This window comes from Eucyclogobius newberryi, unplaced genomic scaffold (assembly GCF_026437365.1).
Source record: "Eucyclogobius newberryi isolate DKJ021-1_F unplaced genomic scaffold, fEucNew1.0.hap1 SCAF_15, whole genome shotgun sequence".
NCBI classification, from domain to species: domain Eukaryota; kingdom Metazoa; phylum Chordata; class Actinopteri; order Gobiiformes; family Gobiidae; genus Eucyclogobius; species Eucyclogobius newberryi.
The window spans coordinates 10,277,049-10,300,364 of NW_027315779.1; the positions used below are offsets into that span (position 1 = coordinate 10,277,049).

The 23,316-nt window shown below is 48.1% G+C and overlaps 1 protein-coding gene across 1 annotated transcript in view; it reads left to right on the top strand.

Moving 5' to 3' along the window:
* Nucleotides 1-3,007: 3,007 nt before the first annotated feature.
* The window catches only part of LOC140360670 (rho GTPase-activating protein 7), a 42,420-nt gene continuing 22,111 nt past the window's right edge, over nt 3,008-23,316 (top strand). The window contains exons 1-10 of the mRNA XM_072445996.1: nt 3,008-3,076; nt 6,373-6,444; nt 6,526-6,607; nt 8,217-8,280; nt 11,786-12,195; nt 13,187-13,196; nt 15,425-15,616; nt 17,944-18,228; nt 18,473-19,245; nt 20,589-20,744. Of these exons, the coding sequence (XP_072302097.1) occupies nt 3,064-3,076; nt 6,373-6,444; nt 6,526-6,607; nt 8,217-8,280; nt 11,786-12,195; nt 13,187-13,196; nt 15,425-15,616; nt 17,944-18,228; nt 18,473-19,245; nt 20,589-20,744 (2,057 nt within the window). The 5' untranslated portion in view covers nt 3,008-3,063. The remainder of the gene's footprint in view (nt 3,077-6,372; nt 6,445-6,525; nt 6,608-8,216; nt 8,281-11,785; nt 12,196-13,186; nt 13,197-15,424; nt 15,617-17,943; nt 18,229-18,472; nt 19,246-20,588; nt 20,745-23,316) is intronic.

Below are 23,316 nucleotides of genomic sequence, written 5' to 3' on the forward strand. Positions count from 1 at the left end.
CGGCTCCCCCCTAGGAGAGCAGCACGTTTCCCTGTGTCTAGGCGCATGGATCTATCATAATATAGTTCCCTCAGTGTACGGGACAAAATTAAGACAGAGAAAGAATGTTCGAGCTCAGAAGAGACGTAAATCTACGGGAGACGAGAGATGCTGCGATCCGTCGCGCTAATAAACAAACGTACATGTAGCAACGAGGCTTTTCGGGGGGAGTGCACATGCGCACTTCTGCTTGAGTTCTCAAATCGGCGAAAAATCCTCCATTATTCCTTAACAATCTTTGAATATTGATGTTTTTTTCTCATATTGTTCACTTGAGTTTAAATAGAAGTTCAAAAAGAAAAGTTGCGTTTGCCGTAGCTCAGATGTTCCGAGGGACTTTACCTCCTCTTCAGCTCCTTTCACAAATCTGTACATTATTAACAGCTCCATTAAAGGGCTCCATTAAAGGGCTCCATCAAAGGGCTCCATTAAAGGGCTCCATCAAAGGGCTCCATCAAAGGGCTCCATTAAAGGGCTCCATCAAAGGGCTCCATCAAAGGGCTCCATTAAAGGGCTCCATCAAAGGGCTCCATCAAAGGGCTCCATTAAAGGGCTCCATCAAAGGGCTCCATCAAAGGGCTCCATTAAAGGGCTCCATTAAAGGGCTCCATCAAAGGGCTCCATTAAAGGGCTCCATCAAAGGGCTCCATTAAAGGGCTCCATCAAAGGGCTCCATTAAAGGGCTCCATCAAAGGGCTCCATTAAAGGGCTCCATCAAAGGGCTCCATCAAAGGGCTCCATTAAAGGGCTCCATCAAAGGGCTCCATTAAAGGGCTCCATCAAAGGGCTCCATTAAAGGGCTCCATCAAAGCGCTCCATTAAAGGGCTCCATTAAAGGACTCCATTAAAGGGCTCCATCAAAGGGCTCCATCAAAGGGCTCCATTAAAGGGCTCCATTAAAGGGCTCCATCAAAGGGCTCCATCAAAGGGCTCCATTAACGGGCTCCATCAAAGGGCTCCATTAAAGGGCTCCATCAAAGGGCTCCATCAAAGGGCTCCATCAAAGAGCTCCATCAAAGGGCTCCATTAAAGGGCTCCATCAAAGGGCTCCATTAAAGGGCTCCATCAAAGGGCTCCATTAAAGGGCTCCATCAAAGGGCTCCATTAAAGGGCTCCATCAAAGGGCTCCATCAAAGGGCTCCATTAAAGGGCTCCATCAAAGGGCTCCATTAAAGGGCTCCATTAAAGGGCTCCATCAAAGGGCTCCATTAAAGGGCTCCATCAAAGGGCTCCATCAAAGGGCTCCATTAAAGGGCTCCATCAAAGGGCTCCATCAAAGGGCTCCATTAAAGGGCTCCATCAAAGGGCTCCATCAAAGGGCTCCATTAAAGGGCTCCATCAAAGGGCTCCATTAAAGGGCTCCATCAAAGGGCTCCATTAAAGGGCTCCATCAAAGGGCTCCATTAAAGGGCTCCATCAAAGGGCTCCATTAAAGGGCTCCATCAAAGGGCTCCATCAAAGGGCTCCATTAAAGGGCTCCATCAAAGGGCTCCATTAAAGGGCTCCATCAAAGGGCTCCATTAAAGGGCTCCATCAAAGGGCTCCATTAAAGGACTCCATTAAAGGGCTCCATCAAAGGGCTCCATCAAAGGGCTCCATTAAAGGGCTCCATTAAAGGGCTCCATCAAAGGGCTCCATCAAAGGGCTCCATTAACGGGCTCCATCAAAGGGCTCCATTAAAGGGCTCCATCAAAGGGCTCCATTAAAGGGCTCCATCAAAGGGCTCCATTAAAGGGCTCCATCAAAGGGCTCCATTAAAGGGCTCCATTAAAGGGCTCCATCAAAGGGCTCCATTAAAGGGCTCCATCAAAGGGCTCCATTAAAGGGCTCCATTAAAGGGCTCCATCAAAGGGCTCCATTAAAGGGCTCCATCAAAGGGCTCCATCAAAGGGCTCCATTAAAGGGCTCCATCAAAGGGCTCCATCAAAGGGCTCCATCAAAGGGCTCCATTAAAGGGCTCCATTAAAGGGCTCCATCAAAGGGCTCCATTAAAGGACTCCATCAAAGGGCTCCATTAAAGGGCTCCATCAAAGGGCTCCATCAAAGGGCTCCATTAAAGGGCTCCATCAAAGGGCTCCATTAAAGGGCTCCATCAAAGGGCTCCATTAGTCCGTATTAAAGTGTATTATTAGAGAATCCAGGTCCACATTTACTGAATAATACGGTAAGTGGTCTGTGCTCATTGTGGTCTTAGAAAGAGCCGGTCCTTTCACAAGCTTCGCCTGTCGTACCGACTGAAGAGACATAATGTATGAAGTTAAATATTCATAAATATAAACTGTTCAACAAGCGACTGGACGAAATAAAATGTGTTCAACAATCATAAGCCAAAACTCTTCAAAGTCCAAGTTTGATCAGTGAAACCCTGAGCTGTAAAATAGAAAATGTCTGAGGACCTAATCACTTCTGGGACAGAGGGAAATGTGAAGACCAGTAGCTCAGTTGGTAGAGTATGTGTCGTCTGAGCTGAAGATCGGCGGTTCGAGTCCCTTGGGCAAGACACTTATCCCTCCTCGAACGACTGAAATAATTGCTAAAGTGGCGCTAAACCGCTGCCGGTGTCGCAGTTCTTGACGTTATCGGTTCAAATGTTGCTGTATCTGTGTTTTGGGACATTAAAGTCGTGCACAACGAGACCTTGGCGATGTTTCTTTGTAAGTTAGTCCGTTCGCTTCCTCCCAGTCGCTAACGTGCTAACTTCAACGCCGCCGGAATGATCGATATTTGACAATGATGACGCGAGCCATCATCGAATAAACCTCTGACCTTTGCCCCTCGCGTCTGCATCTCTCTCTCTCGGAGCCCCAAGCGTTTCCTTTGGTTGTTTTCCCCCGTCCGCGGTGTAAATAGTGGCAGGAGAGGAAGAGGAGTGGCGCGCTGGAGCGGAAACTCCACAATAACTTAACACGGACGCGACAAAACGCACACGGTCCGAAGACGAGCTCAGTCCGGCTTTTTTCCTCTCGTGGATTTATCGAGACGAAATGGAAGTGTGTGTTTGTGTCTAATCAGAAGACGCATAACATGTTGATCAAAAGTGAGTAACGACGATGAAGTTTGCATCACGTTGTGGCTGAGCAAGGACCGAGGTTAAACCAGGACTAAACCAGGACTAAACCAGGACTAAACCAGGACTAAAGCAGGACTGGACTCAGAGTTTAACCAGGACTAAACCAGGACTAAACCAGGACTAAACCAGGACTAAACCAGGACTAAAGCAGGACTGGACTCAGGGTTTAACCAGGACTAAACCAGGACTAAACCAGGACTAAACCAGGACGAAACCAGGACTAAACCAGGACTAAAGCAGGACTGGACTCAGGGTTTAACCAGGACTAAACCAGGACTAAACCAGGACTGGACTCAGGGTTTAACCATTACTAAACCAGGACTAAACCAGGACTAAACCAGGACTAAACCAGGACTAAACCAGGACTTGACTCAGGGTTTAACCATTACTAAACCAGGACTAAACCAGGACTAAACCAGGACTAAAGCAGGACTGGACTCAGGGTTTAACCAGGACTAAACCAGGACTAAACCAGGACTAAACCAGGACTAGAACATGCCTAAACCAGGACTAAACCAGGAATAAACCAGGACTAAACCAGGACTGGACTCAGGGTTTAACCAGGACTAAATCTGGACTCTGGTTTGTTCTGGTCCTGTGGGAGTCCTGGTCTACGGAGTGTTCACACTCACAGCAGGTCCAAAACAGGTCTAAAACAAGACTAGAACAGGACAAAACCAGGACTAGAACAGGACAAAACCAGGTCGAAACTAGGACTAAACCAGGTCTAAAACAGGTCTAAAACAGGACTAAAACAGGACTAAAACAGGACTAAAAAAGACTTAAACTGGACTTAAACTGGACTAAAACAGACCTTCTCAGACCTTCTCAGCTCCTGCTCTGGATCCGGACCAAAGCGTTCTCCTCTGGCGTGTGTCGCGGCTGATGAGAATTGACACCGCCGCTGCTGATGGCTTTCATTAAGACGCCGATGGGTTAATTAGGCTAACGAGCTAATCATTCTGCGGCTAACGAGTTTGGGTGTGGGACGCTGGAAGTGCAAAGCCTTTTACCGCAGTGCGCCTACACCTTCAACCCACAGAAGGAGTCGCTTTTTCATGTGATATTTTGGTAGCGTCACATTCAGAACGCTAATGCGACCGACTTCAGATATTTCATGAATATTATGAAAAACAAAACACTGAGATTTGACATTTTAATGATTTATTTATTTATTTTTTCAAACCAGAACTAATTTATCAATTGATCAATAGTTAAAATGTTTACTTCCAATCACGTCCCAAATCAATAAACCTTCAGGGTGTGAATCAACCAGATTGTGACCAGTAATTAAGTGAATTAAGTCTAAAATGTAAAGTGTTTTATTCTCAGTGAAGCAGGAAGTGCGGCGTTAGCATGCTAATGTTTGTTAGCTCGCTGTCATCGTGGTGAATAATTATCGTATCAATATCAGAGTGCGTTATAGCGCGTGATACATGGGGATTATTGTAAAGACTTTAAACGAAACAGTAAGTAAAAGTAGTGAAGTGTTTGGGTGTTTTTGGGGCGGGGTTCTGCAGGCGGGGTTCTGCAGGCGGGGTTCTACAGGCGGGGTTCTGCAGGCGGGGTTCTGCAGGCGGGGTTCTACAGGCGGGGTTCTGCAGGCGGGGTTCTGCAGGCGGCTGAAAAAAGATGAAATACATAAGTAAATGTAATGGGCCACAAAATGTTAAATGACCTCAAGCTGGTCGTCTTACACCAAAATCCACAAGTCCATCTTCTCTCTGACGTGTCGGACGAACCGTGGCGTCCAGACTTTCCGGCCGGCAGTGTTGTACCTGAACGCGTTCATTGAACGAAAGTTCATGAACGCGTTCATAATTTTGGTGAACGAGAACTGAACGAACGGTATTACTGCTGACGAACGAAACTGTGAACGCGTTCATTCTGGTGTCTGTGAACGGCACTTTCGTTCTTTTTATTTTCGTTCAATAAAGTGTCAGATTGCTACAGACTTCCAGGCGAAAAACACACCGTTAAGTGTGCCCCAAAAGAGCCTGTGTCTGGCAAGTGTGAGAGCTCCAGTTGTAGAGGCGATAGATGCGCAGACAGAGATTTCGTGTGTCGCACCGGACTGCGCATGCGCATCAAAACAAAAAGCAGCACGGACGCGACCGCGACAGAGCAGCAGGAGTCGCCCTACGACCAGTTACGTGAGTTTCATGATAAGGTCGGTGAGAATGGGAACAATCTAACATTTCTGTGCAAACTTTGTCCAGCAAGTTGTCCCTCATGTTTTTGAGAAAATACTGTGGGACTGAAAGCTGCTACTGCTGCTAGTGTGGTGCTGGACAGCAACACATGGGGGAAGTCTGGTCCCTTCAATGTGAATGTAAATCCTGGTTGTGTAAGGATTCAAAATTGGATATGAAGATGAAATCTGACACATATTTTCAGCAATAAACTAATACAATAATTGCTGCCTGTGGTTGTATATGGGCTGTGGAATAATTTAGAACAATTATTGCATAATATTGGAAAAAAAGAACTGAACTAGTTCATTTTTTGGAGCTGTGAACTTAGTTCAAAATTTTGAATTATGAACTGAACTAGTTCATGTAGAAAGTGAACTTTCCCAACACTGCCGGCCGGATCCTTCCGTCCACTTCCTGGTCCCGAACGACTCACTTTGCCCTGTTTGTTTTCTTACCATGTATTAAGTGCAATAAACTGTCAATAAAGTAAATGAAGAGGTCTAAAACAGGACTCGAACAGGACCAAACCAGGACCAAACCAGGACTAAACCAGCACTAAACCAGGACTAAAACAGGACTAAAACAGGACTCGAACAGGTCTAAACCAGGACTAAACGAGCATTAAACCAGGACTAAAACAGGACTAAACCAGGACTAAAACAGGACTCGAATAGGACTAGAACAGGTCTAAACCAGGACTAAACCAGGACTAGAACAGGACTAAACCAGGACTAAACCAGGACTAAAACAGGACTAAAACAGGACTAGAACAAGTCTAAAAAAGGTTTAAAACGGGTCTAAAACAGGTTTAAACCAGGACTAAACCAGGACTAGAGCAGGTCTAAAACAGGTCTGAAACAAGTCCATCTTCTCTCTGACGTGTCGGACGAACCGCGGCGTCCAGACTTTCCGGCCGGATCCTACCGTCCACTTCCTGGTCCCGAACGACTCACTTTGCCCTGTTTTTTTTTCTTACCGTCTATTAAGTGCAATAAACTCAACAAAAACGCATCGATCGGCGGCAAATACGCAAACCAACGGAATGACCGAAAATTATGCTGTTTGCAGAGATTGAAGCCAGGGAGGCGTGCGATTGGCTGAGAGCGGCGGGATTTCCTCAGTACGTTCAGCTGTTCAGAGGTGAAAGCCGTTGTTGTTGTTATTATCACAAAATCGATCCGCTTTATGCATCGATGATTGATTTTTCCGTTTGTGTCACAGATGGGACGTTCCCGATCGACCTGGACTGGGCCAAACACGACCATGCCTTCCTGGACGAAGACGCCGTCGACTCGCTCTGCAGGTAAGGGAGATTTCACAATAAAGTGTCCGAATAAAGTCTCTGTGTGACACTTGAAGAGGCGAGTGAAACAATCGAAACGTGAAAAAGCCGACAGACTTTTCCTAAGTACGATCCAAAGGTAATTCATTCATCGTGTCCGCGGCAGGAGTTCTGAGGCCTCGTGGTGTTCGCATTTCCCTGTGAATAATGAGCACTTTGACACGTATTCTGAGGAAACGTGACACATTTTTACAGCAAAACTCCCTCCAAACATGTGACTTTGAGCTCCTCCTCTGGGACGGACAAACATGTGACTTTGAGCTCCTCCTCTAGGACGGACAAACATGTGACTTTGAGCTCCTCTTCTGGGACGGACACACATGTTCCCACTCTTCATCCGTCACAACAAGATGACCTTCTGTTTCCCAGTAGTTTGTCATATAGTAGAGTAACTGTCCAGATTAATGTATTGACATCATTTATATATAATTCCCCTGCAATGTTTTATTAGAATATGGCGTAAAAGCTACACGGTGCTCCTTTAAGTCATTGTTCTGTTCCCGTGAGGTGAAAGTGGTTTTGGATCAATTTAATGGTGTAAAAATGTAAGATAATCTCCGCCCGCTATTGTTTAATGTTTAATGCGTTTCCCCGTGTCGAGTCAGCGACGAATGTGTGTCAACGTTCGATCGTTTCACTCTTCATTTACTTTATTGACACTTTCCTTTGGGGAACGCTTTGTTTTAAGTAAAGCCCAAAGTTTGTGAAAGCACAACGTTTAACGGCTGATAAAGCTGAGCAAACAGACCAGCGCAGAGGAACTCTGTGGCTTTAGTGCTCAGCTTTACCTGTTTGGTGTCTTTGAACGGTTTGAAACTTTCTTTGCAAACTCGATGTAACTTAAATGAGTGGAAACTAAAGCTACAACAGACAGAACACTGTTTGTACCATTTTAAAATTAAAGTCAAACGTATGAGAACCACTGAACGAATACAAATGTTTTGCTATACATTATATGCATGTATGTATAACCCGACAGCCCCTCCTTGTTGGTTTTATTTAGCTTTAATTTAATTTATTTTTATTATTTTTATTTCTCTTTCTGTTTCTATTTCTATTTCTATTTCTATTTCTATTTCTATTTCTATTTCTATTTCTATTTCTATTTCTATTTCTATTTTTATTTTTATTTTTATTTTTATTTATTATTATTATTATTTCATTTATTTTATTGATTTTATTGATTTTTTATTTGTTTTGTTTTTTGTTTTTATGTTTTTAATTTTTTCTATTTATTTTATTTATTTTATTTATTTTATTTATTTTATTTATTTATTCTTTATCTTATTATTATTGTTATACATATTTTCATTACAAAACATTCTTAATTTTTCCCCATTATTTTACCTTTTTTATTATTGTATTTCCATGTATTATTATTTAGATTTATTCTTTTCCTATTTATTTTTTCATTTCACATTTTGTGGTTGATTATTTGGCAGTGGTGGTCCTCGTGTTGCATGAGTGGAACAAACACAATAAATGGCAAATTATGCACACAAAAAAAGAATACAGTCGAGCCACGAGGAGGCGAAGCAGCATCGAGCTAAAGCGTTTTTCTGTGTTTCAGGAGATTAAAAACACTGAACAAAAGTGCGGAGCTGCGACTGGATCTGCGTCGAGCCAAACGAAGGGTGAGTGTCCCGTTTGAGCGCAGCAGGGGGCGCCGCGAAGGGTGACTGTCCCGTTTGAGCGCAGCAGGGGGCGCCGTGAAGGGTGACTGTCCCGTTTGAGCGCAGCAGGGGGCGCTGCGAAGGGTGAGCGTCCCGTTTGAGCGCAGCAGGGGGCGCCGCGAAGGGTGACTGTCCCGTTTGAGCGCAGCAGGGGGCGCCGCGAAAGGTGAGCGTCCCGTTTGAGCGCAGCAGGGGGCGCCGCAAAGGGTGAGCGTCCCGTTTGAGCGCAGCAGGGGGCGCCGCGAAGGGTGAGCGTTCCGTTTGAGCGCAGCAGGGGGCGCCGCGAAGGGTGACTGTCCCGTTTGAGCGCAGCAGGGGGCGCTGCGAAGGGTGAGCGTCCCGTTTGAGCGCAGCAGGGGGCGCCGCGAAGGGTGAGTGTCCCGTTTGAGCGCAGCAGGGGGCGCCGCGAAGGGTGACTGTCCCGTTTGAGCGCAGCAGGGGGCGCCGTGAAGGGTGACTGTCCCGTTTGAGCGCAGCAGGGGGCGCTGCGAAGGGTGAGCGTCCCGTTTGAGCGCAGCAGGGGGCGCCGCGAAGGGTGACTGTCCCGTTTGAGCGCAGCAGGGAGCGCCGTGAAGGGTGACTGTCCCGTTTGAGCGCAGCAGGGGGCGCTGCGAAGGGTGAGCGTCCCGTTTGAGCGCAGCAGGGGGCGCCGCGAAGGGTGACTGTCCCGTTTGAGCGCAGCAGGGAGCGCCGTGAAGGGTGACTGTCCCGTTTGAGCGCAGCAGGGGGCGCTGCGAAGGGTGAGCGTCCCGTTTGAGCGCAGCAGGGGGCGCCGCGAAGGGTGACTGTCCCGTTTGAGCGCAGCAGGGGGCGCCGCGAAGGGTGAGCGTCCCGTTTGAGCGCAACAGGGGGCTCCGCGAAGGGTGAGCGTCCCGTTTGAGCGCAGCAGGGGGCGCCGCGGAGGGTGACTGTCCAGTTTGAGCGCAGCAGGGGGCGCCGCGAAGGGTGAGCGTCCCGTTTGAGCGCAGCAGGGGGCGCCGCGAAGGGTGAGCGTCCCGTTTGAGCGCAGCAGGGGGCGCCGCGAAGGGTGAGCGTCCCGTTTGAGCGCAGCAGGGGGCGCCGCGAAGGGTGAGCGTCCCGTTTGAGCGCAGCAGGGGGCGCCGCGAAGGGTGACTGTCCCGTTTGAGCGCAGCAGGGGCCGCCGCGAAGGGTGAGCGTCCCGTTTGAGCGCAGCAGGGGGCGCCGCGAAGGGTGAGCGTCCCGTTTGAGCGCAGCAGGGGGCGGCGCGAGGGGTGAGTGTCCCGTTTGAGCGCAGCAGGGGGCGCCGCGAAGGGTGAGCGTCCCGTTTGAGCGCAGCAGGGGGCGCCGCAAAGGGTGAGCGTCCCGTTTGAGCGCAGCAGGGGGCGCCGCGAAGGGTGACCGTCCCGTTTGTGCGCAGCAGGGGGCGCCGCGAAGGGTGACCGTCCCGTTTGAGCGCAGCAGGGGGCGGCGCGAGGGGTGAGTGTCCCGTTTGAGCGCAGCAGGGGGCGCCGCGAAGGGTGAGTGTCCCGTATGAGCGCAGCAGGGGGCGCCGCGAAGGGTGAGCGTCCCGTTTGAGCGCAGCAGGGGGCGCCACGAAGGGTGACTGTCCCGTTTAAGCGCAGCAGGGGGCGCCGCGAAGGGTGAGCGTCCCGTTTGAGCGCAGCAGGGGGCGCCGCGAAGGGTGACTGTCCCGTTTAAGCGCAGCAGGGGGCGCCGCGAAGGGTGAGCGTCCCGTTTGAGCGCAGCAGGGGGCGCCACGAAGGGTGAGTGTCCCGTTTAAGCGCAGCAGGGGGCGCCGCGAAGGGTAAGTGTCCCGTTTAAGCGCAGCAGGTGGCGCCGCGTGCCGAACCCTCCTCCAAACGCCATGAGATCTAAGAGCGTGAAACAGGATCGGGCTTGACTTTAGAGGAAACAAACGGCTCTTTATGATGCAATTGCAAAGATAAAAGCTGGATTTTTAAATGTCATGCAAATCTGTCGAAGACGCAGCGAAAATGTGTCGTTCACTATTCCACAAAATCTGGTATTTTCAAAGGATTAACTGAGATTAAATGAGAGAACATGTTAATGACGCCACTCACTAAATGTTCTTCTCGCTTCTTCTTTCGCGCTCGTCTTGTAGCGTCGTGGCTACAATAAAGCTTTGTTTGCGCTCGGTCGCTATTTCGGCGCGTTTCCCCCGTTTGTGGCGACGCGCCCCTCCGCTCTGAGCGCCGTTTCTCGTTTGGCTGAGGAAGTGCCGAGCTTCGTCCGGGACGCGGCGTCGGCCCATTGTGTTTCTGCTTCGGGAGGAAGTGATTCAGGCCCGAAGCATCTGTTTGTGTGCGAGCGGGAACTGTGGATGTTATGAGTCTATTGTTTACGGAGAGTCCTTTTCCCAGCGGCACCGGCACAGCTTTATCTGTTTTGGGACAAATAAAGCTTATCTTATCTTTATTTATCATTAAGTTATGGTCAGATGGAGGATTAACTTTAGCTCCCCTTTAGCGCCTCTTTAGCTCCTCTTTAGCTCCTTTTTAGCGCCTCTTTAGCTCCTCTTTAGCTCCTCTTTAGCTCCTCTTTAGCGCCTCTTTAGCTCCTCTTTAGCTCCTCTTTAGCTCCTCTTTAGCTCCTATTTAGCTCCTTTTTAGCGCCTCTTTAGCTCCTCTTTAGCTCCTCTTTAGCTCCTCTTTAGCACCTCTTTAGCGCCTCTTTAGCTCCTCTTTAGCTCCTCTTTAGCGCCTCTTTAGCTCCTATTTAGCGCCTCTTTAGCTCCTCTTTAGCTCCCCTTTAGCTCCTTTTTAGCGCCTCTTTAGCTCCTCTTTAGCTCCTCTTTAGCGTCTCTTTAGCTCCTCTTTAGCTCCTCTTTAGCTCCTTTTTAGCGCCTCTTTAGCTCCTCTTTAGCTCCTCTTTAGCGTCTCTTTAGCACCTCTTTAGCTCCTCTTTAGCGCCTCTTTAGCGCCTCTTTAGCTCCTCTTGTTTTTGATTGAATTAAAAATTAATTAAATTAATTCTGAGCATTTGATCGTGCTCTAACTTTGTCCGCCGTCGTCGTAAACAGAGCTTAATTTAAAGACTAACTGTCGGAGCGTAACTTCGGATTTATAATTCAGGAGCAGCAAAAATGAATGATGCAGAGGATGGACACAAAAATGAGAAAAACTAAATCCAATCTGACGGAAACACAAAAGATCAATCAAGTGTCAGGAAGTTATGCCAAAAACTTCAATGTACAGTGTTTATGATTGAAAAAAGAGAAGTATAATAAACGGCCCCTGGTTATCCAGGGGCCGTGGTGAAATAGTGTTTTTAATTCAGTTCAAAGCTGACGTGGGCCTTGCAGACATTTCACATCAAGATTCACTGAAATGTTTAAAAACCGCCAAAAATCACAAACCTGAGGACCATTTTGCTGGAATACATTTCGCAAACATTTGAGTCGCGGACGCTTCGCACGAGCGGCGCTTTGACGTCATGCCTCGCGTTTGTTTCCCCGCAGAATGATATGTCTCAATTGTGCTTTCAGGAGGCGGAGAGCGAGGAGGAGGACTTCTGCGCGCTCAGCCCCAACTGGCGCTACGACCGAGCGTCCCGAAAGTGGCACCGCGGCGACCAGACCGACCCGAGTGCGGCGTTGCCCTTCAGCGCCCGCCGCAACCCAGGCTCCAGCTCCTGCAGCTCCGACAGCGAGGGCCCGGACCACGGCCTCACCCGCACCCGGGCCTCGCCGACGGTCTCCCCCGGGAACAAGGCGCGGTCCCTGGGCACGCCGTCCCCCGGTTCGGAGCGATCGCAGAGGAAGAACGGTCTGCTGAGAAGGATGGACAAACTGAGGGCGAGGAAGACGACGGGCGCTTTGATGACGGGGCGCGGCGGGGCGGGGCTGGGGCGGGGCCGATCTGTGGACGAGGACGACGCGTCGCACTGCACGGACAGGTGACAGAGGCTTTTAAGATAAGATAAGATAAGATAAGATATTCCTTTATTGTCCCACATGGGGATATTTCATTGGTGCAACGCAGGTAGATACAGAGGTAGATACAGAAGAACAGAACAGATCACTTATAGGAAGTCTGAAAAACACTTTCAGTAGAAGATCTCCTATAAATAAATAAAAACTCCCATAGACAAATAAATAAATAAATACATAAATACCATTGCATGTGATCACGACAGTAATTGCACATGAATATGTGTCACGACAGCACATAGATTGCACATGAATTTCACATGAATTGCACATGAATTCCAACAGCAATTGCACATATGACAGAGTTGCACATCAGTATTAGGTTAGGTCAGTATTGCGAGTGTTCAGTACTAACAGTTTTTGTTATAAAGTCTGACAGCAGCAGGAAGGAAAGACCTACGGAACCTTTCCTTCGCACATCGAGGGTGGATCAGTCTCTCACTGAAGCTGCTCTCCAGAGCAGAGAGAGTGTCCTGCAGGGGGTGACACTCATGGTCCAGCATAGATGTGAATCTAGCCAGGACCCTCCTGTCCCCCACCTCCTGCACCGAGTCCAGAGCACAGCCCAGGACGGAGCTGGACTTCTTGATGACTCTGTCCAGCCTCTTCCTCTCCCTCTCTGTGATGCTGCTGCTCCAGCAGGCCACACCTACAGGAGCTGATGCCACCACAGAGTCGTAGAAGGTCTTCAGGAGTGGCCCTGTCACTCCAAAAGACCTGAGTCTCCTCAGGAGGTAGAGCCGACTCTGGCTCTTCCTGTACAGTGCGTCTGTGTTATGAGTCCAGTCCAGTTTGTGGTTCAGATGAACACCCAGGTACTTGTATGAGTCCACTCTCTCAATGTCCCGTCCCTGGATGTTCACTGGTGAGGGGGCAGTGGGGTGGCGTCTGCGGAAATCCACCACCATCTCCTTGGTCTTCCCCGCGTTGATGAGGAGGTGGTTCCGCTGACACCAGTCCACAAAGTCCTGCGCCAGTCCTCTGTATTCCGCGTCATCGTCGTCCGTGATGAGTCCGATGATGGCAGAGTCGTCAGAGAACTTCTGCAGGACACAGCTGTCCGTGTCATGTCTGAAGTCTGCAGTGTAAAGGGTGAAGAGAAAGGGCGCGAGGACAGTGCCCTGGGGCGCCCCCACACTGCAGGTCCGAGTGTCAGACACACAGTTCCGGGCTCTCACAAACTTGGGTCGGTCTGTGAGGTAGTCCAGGATCCACTCTGCCAGGTCATACTCCACACCAGCCGTCTCCAGCTTGTCCCTCAGGAGCAGCGGCTGGATGGTGTTGAAGGCACTGGAGAGATCGAAGAACAGGATCCTCACAGAGCTGCCAGGCTTTTCCAGGTGAGAGAGAGAGCGGTGCAGCAGGGAGATGACGGCGTCCTCCACTCCGATGCCAGACCGATATGCAAACTGCAGCGGGTCCATGGCTGAGCTCACGGTGGAGCGGAGGTGGTCCAGGACTAGCCGCTCCAGTGTCTTCATCAGGTGGGACGTGAGAGCCACTGGCCTGAAGCTGTTGAGGTCTTTGGGGCGCGGTGTCTTAGGCACAGGTACCAGACAGGAGGTCTTCCAGACCTGTGGTACCACCCTCAGCTTCAGGCTCATGTTGAAGACATGCTCCATAACTCCACACAGTTCATCTGCGCAGGACTTAAGGAGCCTGGGGCTGATGCCATCAGGTCCTGCTGCCTTCCTCACTTTAATCCTCTTCAGCTCACCCCTCACCTGTGCTGCTGACAGTCAGTGGTTGGCAGGGGGACCGTGTGCTGGGGGGATGGGTGAGTCCAGGCGAAGTGGGGAGCTGATGGTCCGGGGCAGATAAGCGAAGAGGAACAGATGCAGGGCATTGTCCAGCTGTGGAAGAGGGAGCATGCAGCTGTGCAGGGGGAGGGGCGGGTGACCGATCAAACCTCAAGAAGTGAGCATTTAAATCATTCACCCACTGTAGATCCCCCTCTGTCTGGGCAGGGGGGATTTTGAAGCCCGAGATGGTTTTCAGGCTCCTCCACACTCCCTGAATGTTCTTTTGCTGCAGCTGCTCCTCCATCCTCCTCTTGGAACTTTTAATGCCAGGAATGTTCAAGAATATCGACAGTAAGCCTTGAAAAACAGGCCTTCTTACCGTGAGCGGACTCCCCTCTCCACAGATCTGACCAGTAGCATGGCCTGGAAGCACCGCCTGCCTGTCTTTAAAGATAGAGCTTAGTTTAATGCATGTCTGTGGAACATTTCAGGCCAGGTTTCTCATCTCACATCACATTTTCCTATTTAAACGTTTCATGTTGAATGGAGATTATTGGTAGATCATTGTAAAACCAAAAGGATCTGCTTTTTTTTTTTAACTTAAAGGTGGTATGGACGATTTTTTTCAGCAAATTTGTTATCATATTTCCTCGTGGCGTGGACAAATCATTTGTCCTGCCACGTATCAATCATAAAACGCACCTACCACTCACCTGCAGCCGCGTCAGGCTCGTCCCCACGTTTCCGCGTGCCTAAGCGCATGGATCTATCATAATATAGTTCCCTCAGTGTACGGGGCAAAATGAAGACGGAGAAAGACAGTTCGAGCTGACACAGAAGTGGACAGAAATCTACGGGAGACGAGCGATGCGATGCGCTCCGTTGCGCTAATAAACAAACGCACGTGTGTGTTGTATCAGTCCGCACGGGGGAGGGCGCATGCGCACTTCCGCCTGCGTTCTCAAATCGACGAAAAATCGTCCATACCGCCTTTAAGTGAGCCGTAAATTCAACACATAAAAGTTTTAACGGTCATGACAATTATACGTCGTCTCATGTCGCTGATGTTACAGTGAGGATTCTGGTTCTGATCGAATTTAAAGTGACGTACGAGAGGTTTTTACAATGGTCTTTATTTGGTGTATTTATAGCTATTGTACATATAAATTATAGTTTTACACCAATCGTGCAGGTATTTGTGGATAATACGTAGAAAAATCTGTAGAAAATGACAGGAAGTGACATCACACCAGGGACAGGAAGTGACATTACATTCCGGTCAAAGTTGATGCAGAATTTACACAAAGAAACTCTCTAAACATCAATGACGCTTCATACAGGCTAGATTTGCTTGCAAGTTCTAGCTAAACCAATCACAGTCCGGGGCACATGTAGAACTCGATGATGAGCAGTTACATCAGCAGAACATTCAAACGGGGTCTGTCTCTGTGTGACTCCCAACAGCCCGGCGTCTTCGTCCTGCCCCTCCTCTCCTCAAGCCAGCAGCCAATCAGCGACCAGCAGTCGCAGTCACAGCCAATCGGAGAGCAGCAGCGTTGTGAGCACGCCCAGCCCAGTGACCCGCGTCCGCAGCAACAGCAAGAGGGGGAGGAGCTCCGAGACGCAAAACGAGGACGAGCAGCAGGTTCAAAGGAGACACTTCATGAGCTTTTGTCCTCATTACAACCGCGTTTCCTCATCTTTGGTTCACTCAGAGCTGTGTTTGATTTGGTCCTGTTTGTCCTGCGAAAGAAACAGAAAAGTCCTGTTTTCACCTACCACCTATCCCCGCCCACATCCTTGCGCTTAACGTACCTGTTCAAGACACACATTAGGCTAGATGTACTTTTTCTCTCTTTTAACCCTGTTCTAGCAACTTTCACTATGAAAAGGCGGGGTTTATCACTATGAAAAGGCGGCGCTTATCACTATAAAGAGGTGGGGCTTATCACTATGAAGAGGCGGGGCTTATCACTATGAAGAGGTGGTGTTTATCACTATGAAGAGGCGGGGATAATCACTATGAAGAGGTGGGGCTTATCACTATGAAGAGGCGGGGATAATCACTATGAAGAGGTGGGGCTTATCACTATGAAGAGGCGGGGTTTATCACTATGAAGAGGTGGGGCTTATCACTATGAAGAGGCGGGGCTTATCACTATGAAGAGGCGGGGATAATCACTATGAAGAGGTGGGGCTTGTCACTATGAAGAGGCAGGGCTTATCACTATGAAGAGGTGGGGCTTATCACTATGAAAAGGCGGGGCTTATCACTATGAAGAGGCGGGGCTTATCACTATGAAGAGGCGGGGCTTATCACTATGAAGAGGCAGGGCTTATCACTATGAAAAGGTGGGGCTTATCACAATGAAAAGGCGGGGCTTATCACTATGAAGAGGCGGGGTTTATCACTATGAAGAGGCGGGGATAATCACTATGAAGAGGTGGGGCTTATCACTATGAAGAGGCAGGGCTTATCACTATGAAGAGGTGGGGCTTATCACTATGAAAAGGTGGGGCTTATCACTATGAAGAGGCGGGGCTTATCACTATGAAGAGGCGGGGCTTATCACTATGAAGAGGTGGGGCTTATCACTATGAAAAGGCGGGGATAATTACTATGAAGAGGCGGGGATAATCACTATGAAAAGGTGGGGCTTATCACTATGAAGAGGCGGGGCTTATCACTATGAAGAGGCGGGCTTATCACTATGAAGAGGTGGGGCTTATCACTATGAAAAGGCGGGGATAATTACTATGAAGAGGCGGGGATAATCACTATGAAAAGGTGGGGATAATTACTATGAAGAGGCGGGGATAATTACTATGAAGAGAAGGGGCTTATCACTATGAAGAGGCAGGGCTTATCACTATGAAGAGGTGGGGCTTATCACTATGAAAAGGCGGGGCTTATCACTATGAAGAGGCAGGGCTTATCACTATGAAAAGGCGGGGCTTATCACTATGAAAAGGTGGGGATAATTACTATGAAGAGGCGGGGATAATCACTATGAAGAGGCAGGGCTTATCACTATGAAGAGGTGGGGCTTATCACTATGAAAAGGCGGGGCTTATCACTATGAAGAGGCAGGGCTTATCACTATGAAAAGGCGGGGCTTATCACTATGAAAAGGCGGGGATAATTACTATGAAGAGGCGGGGATAATCACTATGAAGAGGTGGGGCTTATCACTATGAAGAGGCGGGGCTTATCACTATGAAAAGGTGGGGCTTATCACTATGTAAAGGCAGGGCTTATCACTATGAAGAGGCGGGGCTTATCACTATGTAAAGGCAGGGCTTCTCACTATGAAAAGGCGGGGCTTATCACTATGTAAAGGCAGGGCTTATCATTATGAAGAGGCGGGGCTTATCACTATGAAGAGGCAGGGCTTATCACTATGAAGAGGCGGGGCTTATCACTATGAAGAGGCGGGGATAATCACTATGAAGAGGCGGGGCTTATCACTATGAAGAGGCGGGGCTTATCCGTTCTGCAGTTTTGAACAGGAAGTCAATCAACCTTTTTTCCTGATGCGAAGCCATTTTAGGTCAATTGTGGTTCATGATGAACAAAATGTAAACTGATGATCTGCTTTCACAGCTAAATACACTGATCACAAGTGTTTTTGTGAAAATATGTATATAATTGTATATAATTGCGTGATCTCGGTCATGTCTGAGATGAGGTTAAATCCTAGAGAGACGTTTTGGAGGGTTGAGAGCTTTGGTCAGCAACCACTTTTAGTCACTAATCTTTTTCCTTCTTCACAAATCAATCACCATTGCTAAATTGTACGTACTATTCATAGTGGCATGGGAAACATTTGCTACATTAAATACCACTAAAATGGATCAGAATATATATGTAAAAATATGTTTGATAGTTTGCATACTGCGGAATAATTTCACCTAAAAAGTGAGCCCTGAAAAGAAAAGAAAGAGTAATCGGACTTTTTCACGCTCTGGCAGGATTACCTGAACCGGATGAACCTGTCCCACTCCGGTCCGGGCTTCGAGATGCCGCTGGGACAACAAACCGGGACTTTCCCCAGTCTCTGGGACCGTATCTTGGACCAGGACTCGGTGAACTGGAGGACTGGCAGTTTCCACGGATACCAGAGGAGGCGGGGCTGCGGGCGTCGCCAGGGCACCTCTTCCTATTCGTACGCCAACCAGAACGCCCCGAGCTGTGACGCCGCGGCTGCAGAACCGCGCCTCAGCGTCTACGACAACGTGCACCCTGAAAACCCAGAGGTGAGGACGGGGTTAAGCTGCTCCCACAGCTCGGAACGTATCCAGACTGAACTGAAACATTGTGGTTCTGGTTTCTTCGCTGTAGTTTTCAGTCAAAACTTCAAACCAGTTCTCCCCGCCCCCTTTTACAACTTTTAAATATTTAAATCTAATAAAACGAGTGCGTGCTGAGGCCTCCAGGGGGCGCTCTAACAGTGAGTAGTATTTGTCGTTTACAAACCCTGCTCTGTCATGTCCGCTGTAGGTGTTTGGGCAGCTGGGCTCCGATGAGGTCTTCTCAGCTTTGGACCGGGTTTTGGAGCGGATCGGCGACCTCCAGCAGCTGATCTCGTCCTGGACCCGAGACCTGTCCGAAGACCAGGAGCAGGACCCTAGCTGGGCTCTCACCGAGGACCAGGACCCTAGCCACGACCAGAGCTTTGCGTCGAGAGAGCTGAGTTACCACGTGGAGCAGGAGCCACGGGAGCTACAGGAGCCACGGGAGCTACAGGGGCTACAGGAGCCACGGGAGCTACAGGGGCTACAGGAGCCACAGGAGCTACAGGAGCTACAGGAGCCACAGGAGCTACAGGAGCTACAGGAGCCACAGGAGCTACAGGAGCCACAGGAGCCACAGGAGCCACAGGAGCCACAGGAGCCACAGGAGCTACAGGAACCACAGGAGCCACAGGAGCTACAGGAGCTACAGGAGCTACAGGAGCTACAGGAGCTACAGGAGCCACAGGAGCCACAGGAGCTACAGGAGCTACAGGAGCCACAGGAGCTACAGGAGCTACAGGAGCTACAGGAGCTACAGGAGCTACAGGAACCACAGGAGCCACAGGAGCTACAGGAGCTACAGGAGCTACAGGAACTACAGGAGCTACAGGAGCTACAGGAGCTACAGGAGCCACAGGAGCCACAGGAGCCACAGGAGCTACAGGAGCCACAGGAGCTACAGGAGCCACAGGGGCAACAGGAGCTACAGGAGCCACAGGAGCTACAGAGATCTGGAGAAGAACAGACCGACAGAACAAGGTGAGGAGCAGAGGAGGCTTTAATACCTCGATTTTCAGTCAGAACACCGGTAAAACTGGTCTTACCTTGTGGTATCGCCGCATTAAAAGTCCAGTTTGGATTTACACGTGGATTTAAGCAAATAATTGACCTTTTTGGAGAATCGGAGCGTCTGAAAAAGAAACCAAAACAGCTCAGAACCAGACAGTGACATCATTTGCCAAATTGTTTTAACTATACAGTACGATTTTGGTGATGTTTTAAAAGAAGAAGCCGTGGCATCTTTCCAACCAAAAAAGTGTGTTTCAACTCATAAAGAGGCTGAAAAACACAGCTTTATTCCTTAACCTTCCATAGTGTGACGCCAAACGCTTTCTGACCACTCTTTTATTGACAATCTTTAAATATTCATGTTGTGATTGGATTTCAACACTTTGAAATGCCCAGACACTCAATACTGATTTTGATGTCGCAACTGGGATTCCAAATGTGACAGAATGTAATTTTTATTCACAAAATAATTGTAATTTATTTTATTACTGAGTGTCTGCTTTGTCATAAAGCAGACACTATTATGTTCTTGTATTTTGTATTATATCAGGATTTTCCTGATTTTTGACGCGTTTCCACTCCTTGACACTTTCACCGACTTCAACAAGTTGTACCTCTTGGTGGATTTTTATTCATTTTCAATGTCTCTAAATGCAAAAAGTGTTGTTTTGAGCAAGATCGGACAAAAGACCTAGGACAAGTAAGATTTTGAAAAATAAAAGTCAGACGTGGCGGCGCCACTTTGATTCCACATGGCTGACTTCCTGTTTATCATACAGCTCTATCACTGTACCAAGTCATGTGCCTAGGCCAAAGATTAAGAGTTTCATGTTTTTTCTTTTTTGAACTAGTCGACACGTGCGTTCTCACAACCTCCATTTTATTGGAGTTCGGACCGAGCCGATCGCTTCTATGTCCCCATGTGTGACCTATGACCCCATGTGTGACCTATGACCCCATGTGTGACATTCATCAATGTTCAGGGGGTCGAAATGCCCGAGTGTGAACATAGCATTAGGAATGCATTGTACCTTTTATTTGGAAAATATTATTAAAAACATCATCTAGTTATTTATTTATTGGTCTTTTGAAAAAGCCCAACATAGTCCTTTTTTAATGCATCTATCCAGTATTGATGCTCCAAATGTAATAAATAAATAAATAAATAAACTAAACTAAATGAGGATCTAGATTAAATACAAGTGCTAAAGAAAATATCAGTTTTTTGTTTTGTTTTTTACATATGGTTGTTTTTCTTTCTCGACTCAATTAAATGTGTGCTTAACCCTTCTTGTCCCTCGCGCCCGTCACAGGGGGGAGAGGCCCGTGTCCTGGTCCGCCGAGTCAGATCCGCAGGGAGTCCGGGGTCTGTCCTGGTCCGGGCTGGCCCTGCTCCAGAAGCTGGCTTTGCTGCGGCTCACGGCTCTGATGGACAAGTACTCTCCGTCCAGTCGTCGAGGATGGAGCTGGTCAGTGCCACACGATCTGCCCCGAGACACAACGCCGAACACAGAAGCGCCAAAAACTCCCCAAAAACTTCCCATAACGCCCCAAACACCAAAAACACGTCCCTCAAAGTCCGAAATCTTCTGCTTTCAGTGGGATTCTTCCACAGAAAAGCTGCACATGCACAAAGTAACTAATGCACTGAGTAACTAATGCACAATGTAGCTAATGCACAATGTAGTTAATGCACAAAGTAACTAATGCACTGAGTAACTAATGCACAAAGTAACTAATGCACAAAGTAACTAATGCACAAAGTAACTAATGCACTGAGTAACTAATGCACAAAGTAACTAATGCACAAAGAAACTAATGCACAAAGTAACTAATGCACAAAGTAACTAATGCACAAAGAAACTAATGCACAGAGTAACTAATGCACAGAGTAACTAATGCACAGAGTAACTAATGCACAAAGTAACTAATGCACAAAGTAACTAATGCACAGAGTAACTAATGCACAAAGTAACTAATGCACAAAGTAACTAATGCACAAAGTAACTAATGCACAAAGTAACTAATGCACAAAGTAACTAATGCACAAAGAAACTAATGCACAAAGTAACTAATGCACAAAGTAACTAATGCACAAAGTAACTAATGCACAAAGAAACTAATGCACAAAGTAACTAATGCACAAAGTAACTAATGCACAAAGTAACTAATGCACAAAGTAACTAATGCACAAAGTAACTAATGCACAAAGTAACTAATGCACAAAGTAACTAATGCACAAAGTAACTAATGCACAAAGAAACTAATGCACAAAGTAACTAATGCACAAAGTAACTAATGCACAAAGTAACTAATGCACAAAGAAACTAATGCACAAAGTAACTAATGCACAAAGTAACTAATGCACAAAGTAACTAAATGCACAAACTAATGCAGTCTCCACAAACGCCCACACGAGGTCCAAATGCATCATCACCACTGTATTCAAAAGTTATTTATTTTGAAACGTTAGTGGCACCAAAAGCTTCTGCAGTTCCAGGCTATGAAATGAAGAGGTTCAATGTTCAGGGATTTCTATTTTGGGCATTTCTTCCTGGTACATTTCTCATGCAGTTACATCACATTCTAGAACGTGAAAACGCGGTGAACTCTTGGGGCCTCGGATCCAGAACCTTCTGCACAAACGCAGCACCAGGTTGGAGAAACTACATCCGTCTCTTTTACCTTTGAACGTGTTTATTTTAGGTTAAATATGTGGTCGACGATCATGAAAACTGAACATTGTACATGTCTTTATCAAAGGACTGTATCGTACTGTGGTGAAGAAGGACCTGAGTCGCAAGGCAAAGCTCTCCATTAACTGCTCAGTCTACGTGCTACCCTCACTTTTGGTCATTAGCTTTGGGTCGTGACCGAAAGGACAAGTTCGCGGGCACAAGCGGTGGAATTGAGTTTTCTCACAATCAGAATCAGAAAAGGTTTATTGCTGTTGTCAATGAACAGGATTCACAAACATAGGAACTTGTCTTGGTGACACAAAACACAAAACAATGAACAATGATAAAGCAACCCATATAAGTCAAAAAGAAAAACAATTCAAATTTGGTGTAGGATAAAAAAAAAATTACATATATTAAATTACATCAAATTATATATTAATAATAATATATTAAATTTACATTTGTAGTACAGAAAGTGAAAAGTGAGTGATTAAATTTTGGTTAAAGTGACAGTGTTTAAGAAGTATTCATGAGTCCAACGGCCTAGGAAAAGAAACTGTTCTTATGGCGGGAGGTTCTAGTCTGGATGGACCGGAGCCTCCTGCCTGGAGTGGCCTCCTGCCTGAGTGGCCTCCTGCCTGAGGGGAGTGGCCTCCTGCTTGAGGGGAGTGGCCTCCTACCTGAGGGGAGTGGCCTCTCATCCCAGAGCCCTGGAGACGTACAGGTCCTGCAAAGATGTAAGTCCGCGGCCGATCACCTTCTCAGCAGAGGGTGCTGTAGTCTCTGCTTGTCCCTGGCTGTGGCTCCAGCGTATCACGCGGTGATGGAGTAGGTGAGGATGGACTCAATGATGGCCGTGTAGAACTGCACCATCACCTGCACTGGCAGCTTAGCTTTCCTCAGCTGCCGCAAGTACATCATCTGCTGGGCCTTCTTGATGAGAGAGCTGATAGTGGGCTCCCACTTGAGGTGATGATGATGCAGAGAAAGCGGAGGGAGTCCACAGTGAAGCTGGGGGAGTCTGTGATGGTGAAGGGGGTCATGGGGGGCTGTGACTTTCCTGAAGTCCATGATTATCTCCACTGTCTTCTGGGCGTTGAACTCCAGGTTGTTACCGCTGCACCAGTACACCAGCCGGTCCACCTCCCTCCTGTAGACAGACTCATCCCAGTCCGAGATGAGCCCGATGAGGGTGGTGTCGTCCACAAACTTGATCAGTTTTATGGAGTCGTGGCTGGAGGTGCAGCAGTTTGTGTACAGTGAGAAGTGCAGGGGGGAAAGTACACAGCCCTGTGGAGCTCCTGTGCTGATAGTCCGAGTGTCTGAGACATTCTTCCCCAGCTGCACGCACTGCCTCTGA